The sequence below is a fragment of the Nelumbo nucifera genome, chromosome 1, assembly GCF_055504915.1.
Source record: "Nelumbo nucifera cultivar China Antique chromosome 1, China Antique-T2T, whole genome shotgun sequence".
Taxonomy (NCBI): Eukaryota; Viridiplantae; Streptophyta; class Magnoliopsida; order Proteales; family Nelumbonaceae; genus Nelumbo; species Nelumbo nucifera.
Window position 1 is genome coordinate 112908177 of NC_142649.1, and position 16814 is coordinate 112924990.

General features: G+C 36.0%; 1 protein-coding gene across 6 annotated transcripts; it reads right to left on the reverse strand.

Annotated features, from left to right (window-relative positions):
* Positions 1-5956: 5956 nt before the first annotated feature.
* LOC104590139 (uncharacterized) lies at positions 5957-12902 on the reverse strand. Of its 6 annotated transcripts, XM_010248680.3 has the most exons (4): positions 12722-12902; positions 11373-12039; positions 6644-6726; positions 5957-6555 (listed from the first exon to the last, which is right to left on the reverse strand). In XM_010248680.3, exons 2-3 carry the CDS (start codon positions 12012-12014, stop codon positions 6688-6690), a joined length of 681 nt encoding a protein of 226 aa, XP_010246982.2. In that variant the 5' UTR covers positions 12015-12039; positions 12722-12902; the 3' UTR covers positions 5957-6555; positions 6644-6687. The 6 variants fall into 6 exon arrangements, with proteins under 6 accessions (XP_010246982.2, XP_010246981.2, XP_010246977.2 ...); XM_010248679.3 differs by having other exon boundaries at positions 5957-6726; XM_010248675.3 differs by lacking the exons at positions 5957-6555; positions 6644-6726 and having other exon boundaries at positions 11117-12039; positions 12722-12892.
* Between the last annotated feature and the right edge of the window lie 3912 nt (positions 12903-16814).

Here is a 16814-nt window from a genome sequence, read left to right on the forward strand (position 1 = left end):
TTCTTCTTAATAAATCATAGTTAGTAACTGAGTTTTTATTGACTAGCAAATAGGATAGTGGTGAAGATCTGATTCGACTTTTTTTTATGGGTATGATCCGACTTTGGAGTGGGTTTTATTTATCGATTATCAATAAGGTTATGTTTGGTTTGAAGGAAAAGCTAGGGAAAGAAAAAGAGATAGGAAAACCCATATGATGTAATCATTTTTGGTCACGTACCATTTTTTGTGATGTATAAATTTTTTGGCTAAGTGCCTCGTTGTTTGACCCGGTGGTGACGTGCCTTGGTGATGAGCTACTTGGTGGCGAACTCCCTGGGGGAGAACTACTTGGTGGCGAACTACCCAGTGGCGAGCTCCCTAGTGGAGAGCTACTTGGTGACGAACTGCCGGGTGGCGAACTGCCTGGTGGTGCTCCATGGTGGCGAACTGCCTGGGGGCGAACTGCCTGGTGGTGAACTGCCTAGTGGTGAACTCCCTGGTGGCGAACTGCCTGATGGCGAACTGCCCGGTGGCGAGCTGCCTGGTGGCGAACTGCTTGGTAGTGCTCCCTGGTGGCGAACTGCCTGATGGCGAACTGCCTGGTAGTGCTCCCTAGTGGCGAACTACCTGGTGGCAAACTGCCTGGTGGCGAACTGCCTGGGGGCGAACTGCCTGGTGGCAAACTGCCTGATGGCGAACTGCCTGGTAGTGCTCCCTGGTGGCGAACTGCCTGGTGGCGAACTCCCTAGTGGCGAACTGCCTGATGGCGAACTGTCTGATGGCGAACTCGTCACTTGACTTGCTCGTAGGCAGTCTGCAACTCAGAGGATGGTGGAGCTCCCTGGTGCAACGCAACCCGACTACCCTCCGCGTGAGGTGATTTTCTCTCCTTTGTAGACGGCGGGAGCTGAGGGACCTGCGAGAACTGAATCAGAGGACCCGGGGGTATTTTCCCGGCGGGGACTCTCCGATGCCTAAGTTAGCATTCAGATTATAGAGGGCTTGGAGAGAAATGAGAGAGCTAGAGAGCGGGGGTTACCATCCTTTTTTCTCCCCTCTGGCTTTGGGGGTCGGAGTCCTTATATAGTGGTGCCCTCGCGGGTTAGGTGGGTGAAAAGCCTTCAAATGGTAAGATGTCATATCCTGTCAGAACCGGGGTACGGTGATGAACTCCTCGAGGTTGTCAGGCTGGCGCTTGTGCCAGGCGGCCAGGTCGGCGCCTGGGCCAGGTTGTCAGGTCGGCGCCTATGTCAGTCGGCGGGTCGGTGTCCGGGCCAGGTTGCCAGGCCGGCGCCTGTGTCTGTCGGCGGGTCGGTGTTCGGGCCAAGTTGCCAGGTCGGCGCCTGTGTCCGGGCCAGGTTGTCAGATCGGCGCCTGTGTCAGTCGGCGGGTCGGTGTCCGGGCCAGGTTGCCAGGCCAGCGCCTGTGTCCGGGTCAGGTTGTCAGGTCGGCGCCTGTGTCCGGGCCAGATTGCCAGGTCGGTGCCTGTGTCCGGGCCAGGTTGCTAGGTCGGCGCCTGTGGCAGGCTGATCCGGCCAGGTCGCGCAGGCCGCGCGCAGGTCGCGCCAGGCTGTGTGGCCCATGGGCCACGTGCAGGTCGCGCCAGGCCAGCCAGACCGGTGCCCGGGGGGGACACCAACTTGGTAAGTTGTTGCCTGGGTGCTTGCCTAATTGTCACGAGGTGCCACGTGTCGCAATTTCACTGGAGGGCCAAATCTGCCCTCATCACCATACAAGATTTGTAAAGATTTTTCTATCTTTTTCTTTCATTTCTCTACTTTTTCCTTTAAACCAAACACAATGTAAAAGTATACTGAACAGATGGAAAATCTTTGGCTGTTCGGGAGCTTCCTGACATGTTTATCCCATTCAATTCCTTACTTGTCTTTTCAACTAAAAGAATATCGGTTGCAAATACTCATCAGTCTTCACCCCGCACGTAAAGAGTGCGCAAAAAGCTATATATATGGCCCAGGCTGTTTTCTCCAGTGAGTCATATCAAGAAATTTCCAGAGTTCCCAAAGAATAAAAAGAAGAGAAAATAGATATCTTCAGAGGAGTAAATAAGGGATCAATGATTCAGCACATGAATGCATCCTAAACTAGAGAATGGCAGGTCGAGCAGTGCACATGCGAATGGGATGCATTCAATAAGGCTAGAAAAAGGGGAGACTGGAGAGAAACAAGAACATGGGCTTAACAGCTAATTAACTACTTTATTTTATAGTAATCTCGGTTGCAGGAATTTATATATCTCACAAAATTTTACTTTCTTTTCTTGAATTATCACTTTTTTTTCATTCTGGATTGTATTGTAAGTCCTTTAATAGTAAGGGTCAATTTGATTCACAATTGAAACCGGAATCAAAATCCCTTAAAATCAAAATCGGAATGATCTATTCTTATAGTCTGTTTGGTTTAGACAGGATGCACCGCTAAGCATCACTTCTGGAACCAACCAGCTAATACCTTTTTGGCTCGGAAACACCTATTTACAGGTGTTTGGGGACCCTCTTTTTTAATGAAAAACATATATAAATTCTTATCCAGAAAAAAAAAACTAAAAAATATAAAAGCATAAGGTTTTTTTAGTACCGATACGCCTCTGGCTATAAACGGGCATATGATACTTAACTTTGCATTTAACAAAATAATCATTGGGCCCTCTTCTGCGAAGCATACTTAACATGGGCCTTAAGACCCCACTTTGATAATTGATATACGTTGAAATCTTTGAGCGGAATCGACGGGAGAAGTCCAGCAAAAGCAAAAGGATATTCTGGTAGATGCAGTGCAGACGGCACAAAAAGAATAAATCCTGGGACATTTTTGTCGGCCATGATCACTTAGGCATATAGTAGAAAGTAGACAGTAGAATCATGTTTGAGTTCCACTGTAGTCCCTATCGATCGATCGCAAGTCCTTACGACCACGAGAGTAGTGCTATAACTATTAAGCAACCATTTGATGTGAACTAGTGAATTATAAACCCCCGCCCCCCTGATTCTTGCATGTCACACTCACACTCAAACATGGTCTGCTTCATAAAATATCTACAACCAAAGAGGCCCATATTTATATGGACCATTTTGACATGGAATTAAAAAAAAAAAAAACAACAAACAGAATCAAGGTTCAAAAAACTGTTATGTATTGGTTGATACATATCGTTCCGGGACTTTTTTTATACATCTTTACAGTGGGTGTATCGAGAGTCTGATCGATTCAGAGGGTGAAGGAGTTCTAAACCGATTTAAAAAAAAAAAACAGTAAAAAAAATGAAGTATTAATTCACTAGATATGCTTCTACCGATATATCGAACATATCGATATTTTGAACCTTGACCGCTTAAACTCAACCGACAGTCCTGTTCATCTCTTTCTTTTCATATGCTGGGCAGCAGAAGAGGACAAGAAGAGAGTATCCATTGAAAAAATAAATAAATAAATAAATAAATACAACAACTACTACTAAACCATAATAACCCAATGGTATTATAAACTAGTCAAATTTAAACTACTAACAGATCAAATTGATTGGTGAAATATATCAGATCAGGCAGATAATATCAAGTAAACGCATCTTTTCAGATCAACAGTTGCTAAACTGTTTCTATCGTTTCTTACAAAGACTGGTCTGTGGTTGCGGTGCCCTAACATGCATCTAAAACCTCCAAGTGCTCCGGGATCAACTGATGATGGAAAAGTCATGCAAGAGCCCATGTGCCAGAAAGTAGCTCCTAGTCCTCCTCTATGATTAAAGCCGACATCAACATATGAAATAGTAGTCGATATCAAACAAGGTTACCATCAGGATGAGACAATTTAAAACCTGCTACTAAATTTCTATAGGACCACATGCCTTAATAATACAGAGCAAATTAACTAAAACTATTCTTCATGTGTCAGGGATTTTCTTTTTTTATTTCGTATGGGACCAATTCATAGAATTCTTCTTCTGTATCAACCTAGCTATTGCCAGGCAATTGCAATCGGATACCTGTAACTAAATGTCCAAGATCAATAACCCATTTGGAACTCCAACTGTGTCAAGGGTTTCTCCAGCCGCCCACATGGACCACATACATAAAATCAAAAAACGAACACAGAACTGTAAATCAATGCACCCTTTGCCATATTAGTAGTGAGATGGGCGGAAAATTCATGTTTTCACATGCAAATGTGAAAGAACAAGTGTCTTACTTATTTGTTGCACGTGAGACTTCTACTGATAAGTGGAACTTATTTTTTCCCTTTGTTCAAAAGTGTGTTTATCCCAGCATTATTCCGCCTGGAAATGTTGGGAATCTGGAAAGAAAAGAAACAGATGAATTTTTAATAAAAAACAGACATGTGTGATATTTACACGTAGAGACATCGACTTTTCTATGGTAATGGATGGGGTTCTTGAGTATATTGATTCAAACGTTAAACCGATAATCTTTCAGATTTTGCATACAAGGCTGAGTTGAGTTTAGCTGAATTCCAGATTTTATGCATATGTACTATTTTTTTTTTTCAACAAAGTTTCTTCAAAAAAATCACCAGAGCTAAGATCTACTTGTTAGATTTCCACCAAAGTTCAAAATATCGATACATTCAATATGTCGGTAGGGGCTTATCGGGCAAATCAATACCTTTTTTCTAATTTTTTTTTATTTTTTTTCAAAACCAGTTCAGGGGAGAAGGGTTTAGGATTCCACTCCCTGAACCGGTCAGACCCCCGATACACCCACTGTAGGGGCGTATTGGAGAGGTCCCGGAATGATACGTATCGGCCAATACAGGCTGATATGCAAGGATTTTTTGAACCTTGATCTCCACAACTACTTTGGAATGCTAGATCAGAAACAACCTGTGGCTAAAATTTATGCAAAAGGCTTTCAATATGAACAGTGTTGATACACTCCAGAGAAATTTTTTTATAATTTGGAACAGAATGTGACATGGTGCGCACATGTTATCATATGATCTGGGTATTCTAAAGAGAGTCGTACAAGTTTCTTTTATGAAAACAAATTTTAAATGGAAAAGTACCAATACACCCGATGCAGAATTCTGAATTCCAGCCCCCCCCCCCCTACTAATAGCCTCTCCCCCTTATAAACCACATCCTGCCCGTGAATTTGGCATCAATTCACGGTCAGGATGCATTCCCCCTGTACTATGGGGCTATAAAATTCTGATCTGGGCTGATTGGTCATTCTCCCAATTTTAAATAACTTTGATATTCACAATGCACACCAAAGAAAACGGTAGCCCTTAGAATAAGCTCAACTAAATGCAGAAATGATGCGGCAACGCCAAAGGGTTTTACTTTTCTCCATGTTGGGTGGAGGGGGACACATGGTCATACCAGTATGGCCTTCATATAATGCAAGAATGACATACTAAGACTTGCTCTCCACCATTGTCGAAACTGAGGCTGAATGCAGGAAGTACAAACTTTTTGCAGCTGAGTTTTTTTATTGGTAATAACTTTATTAGATTTTTAAAATTTTATATATAAAAAAGGAATGGACATTGTCAAGGTCTCTTGCCTATGACACTAAATTCTCTCAAGAAACATCCCTTTGCACTCCTATAGCTATGTATCAACCAAGCTATTTGAGCCTATAAGATTGTTCTCAGCTATCTGGCCAAGTATTATGTTCCCACGCTTGAGAGAATTGCTTGACCGTAGGACTTGCAATAGTGCTATGGATGTGCCCCTGTTGAGTCACCATATCCTAAAGGTCCAGAGATGACCCAGATTATTTCCATGACAATCTGAGTACTCAATTCCTGGTTCTCTTGGATTTACCATGGCCATCAAAATTCATTTTGATTAAGTTGGAAGGTGCCAGATTTCTAATGGATGCCATGTGATGATGTTGCAATGGCTTGCCATCATCGAATTATGACATCAATTTTTGCAGATACGTTGGCATGAATTTAGATGGTTTTTGATAACTGCTGAAATAGGAGCTGAAAGTGGAATGTTGAAAATTTTTCAAATCTAAAAATGTTAATTCAGCATCTCACCCTACAAAATTTCTGAATGATGCAAGCATGGGGGTTACCATTTTACTCCTAAAGTTTTTATTATATGATATCCCTGAACTGAAAAGCCTTCAACCCCTAATTGTAGACACAACAAGAATTGACTAATGTTTCACAAAAACATTGGCTTAAAGTGCTTATAACCCAAAATTCCTTACCTCCCCCCAAACAATTTTGCTAAATTTCTAACTAGTTAAAATGTCCCTGAAAATCCACCATTTGAGATCTGAAAGTCTGAAATTTCTCCAAAGTCATCACTATCAATGAAGCACATCAATCTAAAAGAAAGTTCTACTGATAAAGGATCGATCAATGGAGAGTAGAACTGGAGCTACATCTAATATGCTTATGCTGGGAGGGTCATCTTGACCCTTCTTTCTCTTTTTCTTACCGATCTTTCTTAATAAAATCCTCTAATCAGTTGCCAATCAAAAATAAAAGTAAAAAGTTGTCCTGATGAAGTTCTTCGCAAGAAATTGAGAGATCTTCCCTCAGAAACTATCCAAAATAATAAGCTCTTTTTTTTTACATCTGTGCAACAAAAAGCACACAGCATAAACCTTCACAACTCTTTTTCTTCATATTGTCAAAACAAACCATCCAGCAATAAGCAAATTACCTTAAGCAAACATCCACCTTATGCCTCAGGAAACTCTAGCACCGTCATATGGAGATCAAAGTTTCGATGCTCAGCAAACCTTGCTGAAAATCACATTTATTAGGGATTACAAGGCCTCTCTGAAGAAAACCACAATAACTAATGCAAGAAAGGATCTCATTCTCGGAGGTATCAGTTCAGAAGGGCAAAACAATGACCACCAAGCTAACAACTCACGATACAACACTAAAACAAACTTTTTTTTATATAAATAAACACTTAAACAAACATTTGGCAGCAAGAGATATTTTTTGATCAATCATTTGGCAGCAAAGGATCATTGCAATATTTGACCATTATTACATTCAATGATATCCCATGGCCCATCTCCAAAATCATATCTGTTTGAGAAAAATCAGGTAAAGCCAGCATCCCACAACCAAACTTGAACTTAAGGCTCTTAAGCAAATTAACTAGTAGATACAATAAAATATTATGCAGATATAAGCATATAGCTGAATAAACCCTTCTCTAAAACCGAAATTCACAAGGTAATCTGGGGATAAGTCTCCAAGCCCTGACAGCTTCACCATGTTTTACAAAAGACACTGGAATGTGTCATAAAAGAACATTTGTTTGAAGTTTTCCAGGAATTTCACTCTATGGCCTCTTTAGATAGGAGCTTGAATTCCAAGAAAGGTGGGGCTGCAGATCAGAGATTACTGGCCAGTTAGCCTTGTTGGGAGTGTCTACAAAATTATATCTATTTGTTAGCTACGAGACTCCAAAGGGTTTTGGGGTTCATGAGTTAATCATCTACAAGTCTCAAAGTTCTTTTTGTGGAAGGGAGACTCACTCTTGATGGGGTGCTCATTGCTAACAAGTTGATCAACTCCAGAATCAAAAGTGGGAAGAGATGAGTGCTGTTTGAGGTGGACATTGAGAAAGCCTTTGATCATGTGAACTGGAACTTCTTAGATTATATCCTCAAAAGGATGGATTTTTGGGGCCTCCGGAGGATCTGGATCAAGGTATGCACCTGTACTGTATCCTTCTCCATTCTCTTTAATGATGCTGCACATTGACAGTTATGGAGGCTTTGAGCAAATTAACCTCGAGGCTTCTAGTGAAGGTTTCATTAGTGGTTCCCAAGGAAAGGAAAACCCCTCAGCCATATCATTGCTCAATCACCAAATACTCTATTTTTCTATGACAAACAAGCACAACTCCATCTCAAATTTGTATCATGATGGTTCGAAGTTGTCTTGAATCTTCACATTAACATGCACAAGAGTGAACTGCTGATGGTGGAAAATTCAAGTGGTGAGGAGAAGCTAGCTAAGGTTCTTGGTTACAAAGTTTGAAGATTACCTGCCACTTAGAGCCAAATGAAATAGCAAGATAATTTGGAACCAACTGCAGGAGTATTTTGATGGAAGATTATCCTCTTAGAGAGCTTGATTTGGTCAATTTGGGAACGGTATGCACCCCTAAGAAAGCTGGTGACTTGGGTGTTAAAAAGTTGAATCTCATGAATACAGCTTTCATTGGTAGATGAAATTGGAGATTAAACACTGATAGAGGGTGAAGGCGAATCATTATAGACAAATATGGTACTAGCAAAAGAGGTTGGGACTCAGGCCCATCCCCATCTCCCTATAGCTATGCTGCATGGAAGGGAATCCTAAAACACCACCAGCAGTTTTTACAAGGAACCAAATACCAGATTGGGATTTGGGAATGGCTCTAGGGTCAGTTTCTGGGTTGACTCCTGGTATGACAACACACCTCTGAAACAACATTCAAAGTATTGGGCACTTCCCAACACTCTTCTCCATTGACCAAGGCAAGGAAGAGCTTCAGTGAGGAACTGCTTTGAGTGCAGGGAAACAACATCTTTTGGTCACCAAGGCTCATAAGGCCTCTTAATGTTTTAAAAGTGCAAGGCACAAAAAAGGCGCAAGGGCCAATTTGCACCTGAGGCGCAAGGCGCAAAGTGAGGCGCACGCCTTTTTGAAGCAAGGCCCGAAAATACAAAAAAAAATGTTAAAAATAAAAAAAGCCAAATTTTTCGAAAAAAATGCAAAAAATTCAAAAAATATTTAACATAATATTAATAAAAAATATAAACTTAAATTCTAAAATAAATGTTTTAAAAAACCTATTATCTAAAATTAAAATACATAAACATAACATGCAAGGCATATTCAAATGAAAATTTAAAAATAAAATCAAACATAAAAAAAAAATTCAAGCATGTAAAACCCACAACCTCTTTTTTCCTCAATTGCACTACTTCAAGTAGCTAATGTGATGTAAAACATATTACATTCCAGATTCTACGAGCAACCTTTGTTTCACACCCCTTGAGGCAAGCCCAAACAAGTCCATGTTAGGGTCTTAAATTCTTAGTTCTCACACAAAAAATAATGATCTTAGAATTTTAATCGCTTTTTAAGAAGATATTTTATTAGGACGAATGAATGAACAACATTAGCAAATAGGGGGTTCTCGGAGCTTCAGTGCATGGGGTCCAGGGGTGGAGCCCCCAGCCCAGTCACTAAGTTCAAAAAAAATAAAAAGGCATGAAGTTTTCAAAAGGTGCACGCCTAGGCACACCAGGTGTGCGCCTTTTGAAAGGGCTGCGCCTAGGACCTAAGCAAGGTGCATACCCTAAATTGCACCTCACTTGTGCAATGTGCACCTAGGTGCACCTTTTAAATCATTGATTAATGATTGGGAAATTAGGCCATATTTTGAAGTCCTACAAAAAATTCCAAGCTGTAGAACCTAAGCTGGACCAGGAAGACAGCAGAACCTGGACTTGGAATTCAACTAGGCAGTTCACTGTCAAATCTTTTTTTTTAAACAAAACACCATGCTCTCCATGGTCCCTTCTCCCAGCACCATAATATTGCTATCTTTGCCCGCCTCAAAAATCTCTTTTTTGGCTTGGACTGCTGTCCATCAAAAATGTCCCACAGTTGACAAACTTTTGTTGAGAGGAATGGCTATAGATAACATGACCTGTGTTCTTTGTCAAGAGGCTGCTGAATCACAGTCATCTTTTCACTGTAAAGTCTCTTCTGAAATTTGGGGTGGTCTTTGACATTTTTGGAATCCATTTCTGCTTCCCCAAGACTCTTGAAGCTATGCTATTATGATGGCATACAAAAGGACTCAGCTTCAGAGGTTCAATAGTTTAGAAGTTACTTCCTCTTGGCATGAGGGCCTAACTATTTGAAGAACGTTGATCAGTATGGGGGGGGATGCACATAATGCATCAGTTTCTTTTAAAAGTGATGAGCACAACCAAAGCATAAGGGGTATAGGCTGATTCACAAGGCAAGTTACATGTCTAGGTAAAGTGAGGCACCACTTCAAGTGGAATAAACAAAGCAAAAATTTAATATACAAGAATCTAAATTGTCAAATAAATAAAATATAAGTTTATTAAATCAATAAGTTAGTGTTATTAATACAGATTTTGTTATCCTATTGTTCAAGTCCTACATGGGCTAAACTTCTTAGACTCTAAATATTACATATACAATCTAAAAAGTAGTAAATCACATATTCAATATTAAACTAAAGTTTAATGCATCAAAATATAGCAACAAGATAGGTGAGAAATACCTGGGTTCAGGCAGGGCATACCCCACAAAATGGGCCCTGTCTGTGTGCCTAAGCTAAAGACATGCCTTTTAAACACTGGACTGTATTCAAAGATAGGGTCATGGCATTTTGGAGAATAGCCCACAGGATTTCAAGTGCTTTAGCACTCTCAGGTTAAATCTTTGTTTGAGACAGTTTGTGGAACTGACAGAGAAACGCATCAGTCTTTGCATTGATTTTCAACTTGTAAATCAGCTTTTATGTGCCTTTTCTATGAAACACACAATATGCTTAATTAAAAGAGCATATTCAAATCTGTGTAACAACTTTTTCATGTGCATGGATGGCATCCCTAATACCTGCTAAACCTTTGCAGTTTACCTCTAACCAAATTTCAGATGAGACCTTGCCAGGTTACATATGAATTTTTTTAAACATTTCAATTACCACTGTTCATAAACTAGCATGTGGAATAATGCTAATCAAGCCGCCATCTTCCATGTAAAGATATACCCAAATTAAAACACTGGCCCACTATCCTAAGACTCCATTTGGGAATAGTGTAATTACAAATATGTTTAATGAAAATACATATGCTGCCATTTTTCATGAACCATGCATATTTATATTTGCACTGGACATATTTGTATTTGCACTGTTCCCAAACAGAGCCTGCTACAAGATGGTATGAGAGAGAGATTCAAATAGAAGATATAGGCAGATGGATAAATCAGAATCCATGTAAATAAGAGTTTGGCACTAGTAAGAAAGTTGAAGGGGAAGAGATAAGGGCAGGTCAAAAAAGATATGAGTTGAAGCAGTGACTAATGATTTTGAGGGCCCACAATTTAACAATAAATAGAGGGGGACAGCCAGAGAGAGAGAGAGAGATCTTACAAGCCATTTATGAAATCATACAAGTCGCATTACACATGCTTGACAGACAGAACACAAACTAGAAGAACACTACAAAAAGTAACATATGGACAATTTCCTCAGTCATAAAAAAGTAAACTGAAGTTCATGGATTTACAAACAAGTGAGAATGACAACCCTGGATGTCCATCAGCAATTTGAATTATGGTAACACCTTCACCTATGACCAAATAAGAGCAATGATTACAAAGAGACCGACCATCAAAAGTAGTGTCTTCAAATAGGAATCCGCCTGTTGCCCTTGAGTTGTAGGCTGAGGGAACCCATGAGCATGGCCCCCATGAAATGAGTTAGAGAATCCATAGGGAAAACCAGCAGCAGCACCATAGACAGTAGCATCGGGGAAACCATGCACCTGAAGATTAAAGAGGGATGGAATCAGACCACCAAAAGCTGCAGATAGAGTGAAGTTTCCAAACCTAGCTGTTGCCATTGGAGGGAATCCACCCATGAATCCAAACCCATGCTGAGGAAAATGATTTGTGTCCGGTGGAGGAGCTGTTTCGGGTCTTTGCCCTGCTGGACGATTTGGAATGTTAATGCCTGGAATTGACTTAGATCTTGGATCTGTTGGTGTCTTTCCCCTACCATAAAGAGGAACTAATTTCTCCTCCTGTACGAGGGCCTTACAAACTGGGCATTCCTGGGAATGCGAGTGAATATGGAGCCACTTGTAAAGACAAGGCCAACAGAAGAGGTGGCCGCAAAGAGTCACGATTGGATCCTGAGCTAATTCAAAGCAGATGTTGCATTCAAAGTTACCAGCATCATTGCTACCACTGCCTGAGCAAGAAAGGCTTTGCGGTGGCCTGCTTGTTGATTCCCCAAATCCACTTGCCATCTCCAGAACCTAAATGTTCAAATGCCTGTAAATCATATAGAGCAGAAATCAACACCAACCATACAGAGACAAACAATGTTGTTCAATTCAAAAATATCAAATCCAGATACAGATTTTAGAACACTGTATACGTTAAATCAAATAAATACTACTCCAAATAAACAAACAAATCAGAGTAATAAAATTCTAATATTAGAAAATCGAAACCTGAACCAAAAACATACAATTAGAAACCTCAATCAGAACTCAAAGATATATTACCCTACAACAAAATCTAACACATTCGCAAAACGAGAAATAGTCAAACGGATCGCTCTGAACCTTTTTCAATTGTCGCACCTAGATGGTTACATCCTTAAAAATAAAACCAGAAAAACATCCAAGAGCGGAAGTAGACACATCACAGGGTTACAGACTTCCAACCCCAAACCCCAATAATTCCATACCTAAACATTCCAAACTTCGTGCAAACACGTTAAAGAAAGAGGAAAGAGCATCTATTCTTGATCGAAAAGAAGAAAGAAGCATCGCTAGGGTTTCAAACTCTTAACATAAGTATAAGTATTATAGCATTAAATCAAAAAAAGAAACACGGAAGATTATGAACTTTACTATTAAAATCAGATCTAGCGTGTGGAATTCATAAACCTAATAAGCAAGAAGATGAATAAACACAATAAAATCTTAAGACAAAGTGTAGCACTAACCTAAAATCAGACGCAGGACGGCAGGAGGAGTGAAGAGAATCGATTTTTTCTTTTTTTCCCCTTTTTCTTCCCTTTCGCTGTGAACCTCGTCTCTACGAACAAGGCGAAGAAACGCGTTGGGAAGGTTCGAGGTGTCAATTCCTGTGTTTAGGTAAACACGGTTCAGACTTCAGAATCCTTTTAAGAGTAATATAGATTCCAGAAACATCGTCGCATCTCGTTAAATTACGTCTTTGAAATATTATCCGTTGGATTTATACATCATGACGCGCATTAGAAGGCTTGGTAAAGCGTTTCACTTTTACACAGAGTCGTGAATCGTAATGCTGGCTGTCAACGATAGTACGATGCACGGCCATCGCAAGCAAGCGTTGCATTTCATCTAGAAATGGCTGCACAGGTAGGGCTGCAAACGGATCGGATTCGGTAAGGATATATCCGATTCGACCCATTAAGAAAATCTGACTGATCCGAATCCGATAATGATCTGTCGGATTTTCAAAACTATGTTTCGAATTCAAATTCGAATATATTATCGGATATCCCATTCAATTAAAGTTATATTTATAAAATAATATATTATATTATTTATATAATATAACAATATATTAAAATATAAAATATATAATTGTATAATTATATAAATAATATATAGAATATACATTTATAATATGTAAATAATATATAATATATAATATTTCATTATTAACGGATCGGATCAGCCAATATCCGAATTCGATCCGTTAAGACAATGGGTTGGCTTTTCCGATCCGATCCAATTTTGTTAGGATCAGGAAGGATATCCAAACCCGCTTCTTAACGGATCGGTATCGGATTCAGATCATATTGGATCTGACTTATTTTGCAACCCTATGCACAAGGTTGTAATTAGATTGGATATAGTAAAATTCGAATCCGACCCGGGGGAAAAACTTGCATCCGAATCCGATCAAATTTGAAGTTTTTTTATTTAAACTCAAACCCTAATGGAGGATTCATATCAGATTCAAATTTAATCCGATTCCACTTTAATTTTAAAATAAAAAAAATAAATAAATATTTGACTATTTTTCAACTTTTATGTATAACAAATTAAGTAAATATATATTATCTTATATCTATATATATCTAATATATATATATATATATATATATATATATATGTATTAAAGGAATAATTTCAAGCCAAAGCCCCCTACAGTCAAACATGTGGCCCATCTACATTTAAACATTTGCCATTCCAAATATTAAAACAAAATGGACACGTGTCAAATTCCGATTAGTGGTAGTTCAAGAACAGAACCCACTAGACATGTGTCAAATTCTAATTACTGATAGTTCAAGAAAAGAGCCCACTAACATGTAGAGTGTAGCCCATCACCATGCAGAGTTGTGAGAAGTGGGAAGCTCTCACTTTCAATCGTTTCCTAAAAAAAGGAAACAGTTATTAACTACTAAACTAATTAATTAATTCCAACTATTGATTACTAATAATAATTACTATTGACTACATATGATTAATTAATTACAGCTATTAATTACTAATAATAAATAATCACTAATAATAATTAATTATTGATAATAATTTCTTATAATAATTATTGCTATTACTTAATTGCTAATAATAATTAATTATTGATAATATTGCTCATTATTAATTCAAAAACTAATTTCTTATAATAATTACTACTAATTCTTAATTACTGATAATTTATTACTGACAATATTGCTCATTATTAATTCGAAAATATAATTAATAAATATTTTCATAATGGTAATTAATAATTCGGAAATAATAATTTTATATTTATATTAACTCATATTAATTATGTTGAAAATAAATATTTAATTAATTATAACTAATCATATTATATTATTAATATCAATAATTATAATTAATTATTACTAATACCAATGATGATAATTATTACTTCAGAATGTTAATTAATTAATGATAATTAATAAGCATTTTAAATGTCAATTACTAATTGGGATATTTTCATTTTATATTAATATTAATTCATATTAAATATTTTATAGATATATAATTAGTGTTACTTATTTACATTATTATTATTACAAGTAATTATAATTAATACTATTATTATTCTTTAATAAATACTTCATTTAGTGAAAGTTAAATTATAAAACTTCCAATTATTCAATATTGTTAAACTTAAAGAATTATAAAAGAAAATATTATTTTATGAATTAACTAAAAATCGTAATTATAACAAATTAATTTCTTAATAAAAACAAAAATAAAATAATAATAATAATAATATACTTATTATTATTACTGATTTCATAATTATTAATATGATATTAATCTGTTAATAATATTAATTATTATTAAAAAATGTTAATAGAAAATTTTAATTACTTAAAATTATTTGGTGAAATTACCCATTTTAATTCAGACAGATAATTAATTATTAATTTTAATTTCTTAAAATTATTATTTACTGAATATTTTTAATTACTCTTGGATTTAACAACCTTATTTTTGAATAATTGGTTTTTTATGTTCAATAATTTTTTTTTGCAAAAATCCAAATAATTTTTCATTTGCAATGCTAACCATTTTATTTTTCTCTTATTCAGTTTTCCAAAAGATAAAAATAAATAAATTAATGATGTTTACCTATTTTTATCAAATTATGTATTTATCAAGTTGTTGTCATCGATGATGACGATGATGAAGAGTCAACTTTTTCAAAGAGAGGGATACCAATAATAATTAATGACTTCTAACTAATTAATTTTAGATATTAATTACTAATAATAATAACTCACTGATAATAATTTCTTATAATAATTATTGCCAGTACTTAATTACTGATAATTTTTCTCATTATTAATTCAGAATGATAATTAATAATGATTTTCATAATGGTAATTAATAATTCGGAAATAATCATTTTATATTTATATTAACTCATATTAATTATTTTGAAAATAAATATTTAATGTTTAACTATTTATATTAGAATTATTATTAGAAATTATAATTCATACATTTATATGAAAAAAATTAATTATATTATTATTATTATCAATAATTATAATTAATGATTACTAATAATAATGATTTCTGATAAAAATTAATTACTAATTATAATTACTTACTAATAATTAATTCCTTAATTATAACAATGATGGTTATTACTTCAGAGTGTTAATTAATAAGTATTTTAATAATGTTAATTATTAATTGGGATATATCATTTTATATTTATATTAATTCATATTAATTATTTTATAAATATATAATTAGTGTTACTTATTTACATTGTTATTATTATTATTATTATTATTATTATTATTATTATTATTATTATTGTTGTTGTTGTTGTTGTTGTTGTTGTTGTTGTTGTTGTTGTTGTTGTTGTTGTTGTTGTAGTTGTTGTTGTTGTTGTTGTTGTTATTATTATTATTAGTAATTATAATTAATACTATTATTATTAATAATATTAAATTATAAACTTTCAATTATTCCTTATTGTTAAACTAAAAGAATTATAAAAGCAATTACTATTTCAGGAATTAACTAAAATTCGTAATTATAATAAATTAATTGCTTCATAATAAAAATAAATAATAATAATAATAATTTAATATTACTTATTTCAAAATCAGTATGCACATAATAAGAAGATAATATTAGTAAATAATAGTAACAATAATATCCTTATTATTATTATTGATTTCATAGTTATTAATATATTATTAATGTATATTACTCAATAAAGACATGGAATAAAAAAAATATTCAAGTTACCACTAAATGAATGAACTAAAAATCTATGAGTATTCTAATTGACTTGAATTTGACACATCAACATGCCCAAAATTATAATTTCAACCTACATTTCATATTTCTATCTCCCAATTCCCATAATTCAAACATACCATTAGGTTATGTACAGGTTTCCCTACCTTTTCCTAAAGATAAATTCTAGCCAGTCTACGTGCACCGTGAGGAGTTTAAACTTAAAATCCATAACCATGATTGACCAAAACAAGTGTTGCTACCTAACTTGGATGTGACTTCCATACTCAGGATGGTCCCATTATTCTCCTTTCTTTCATG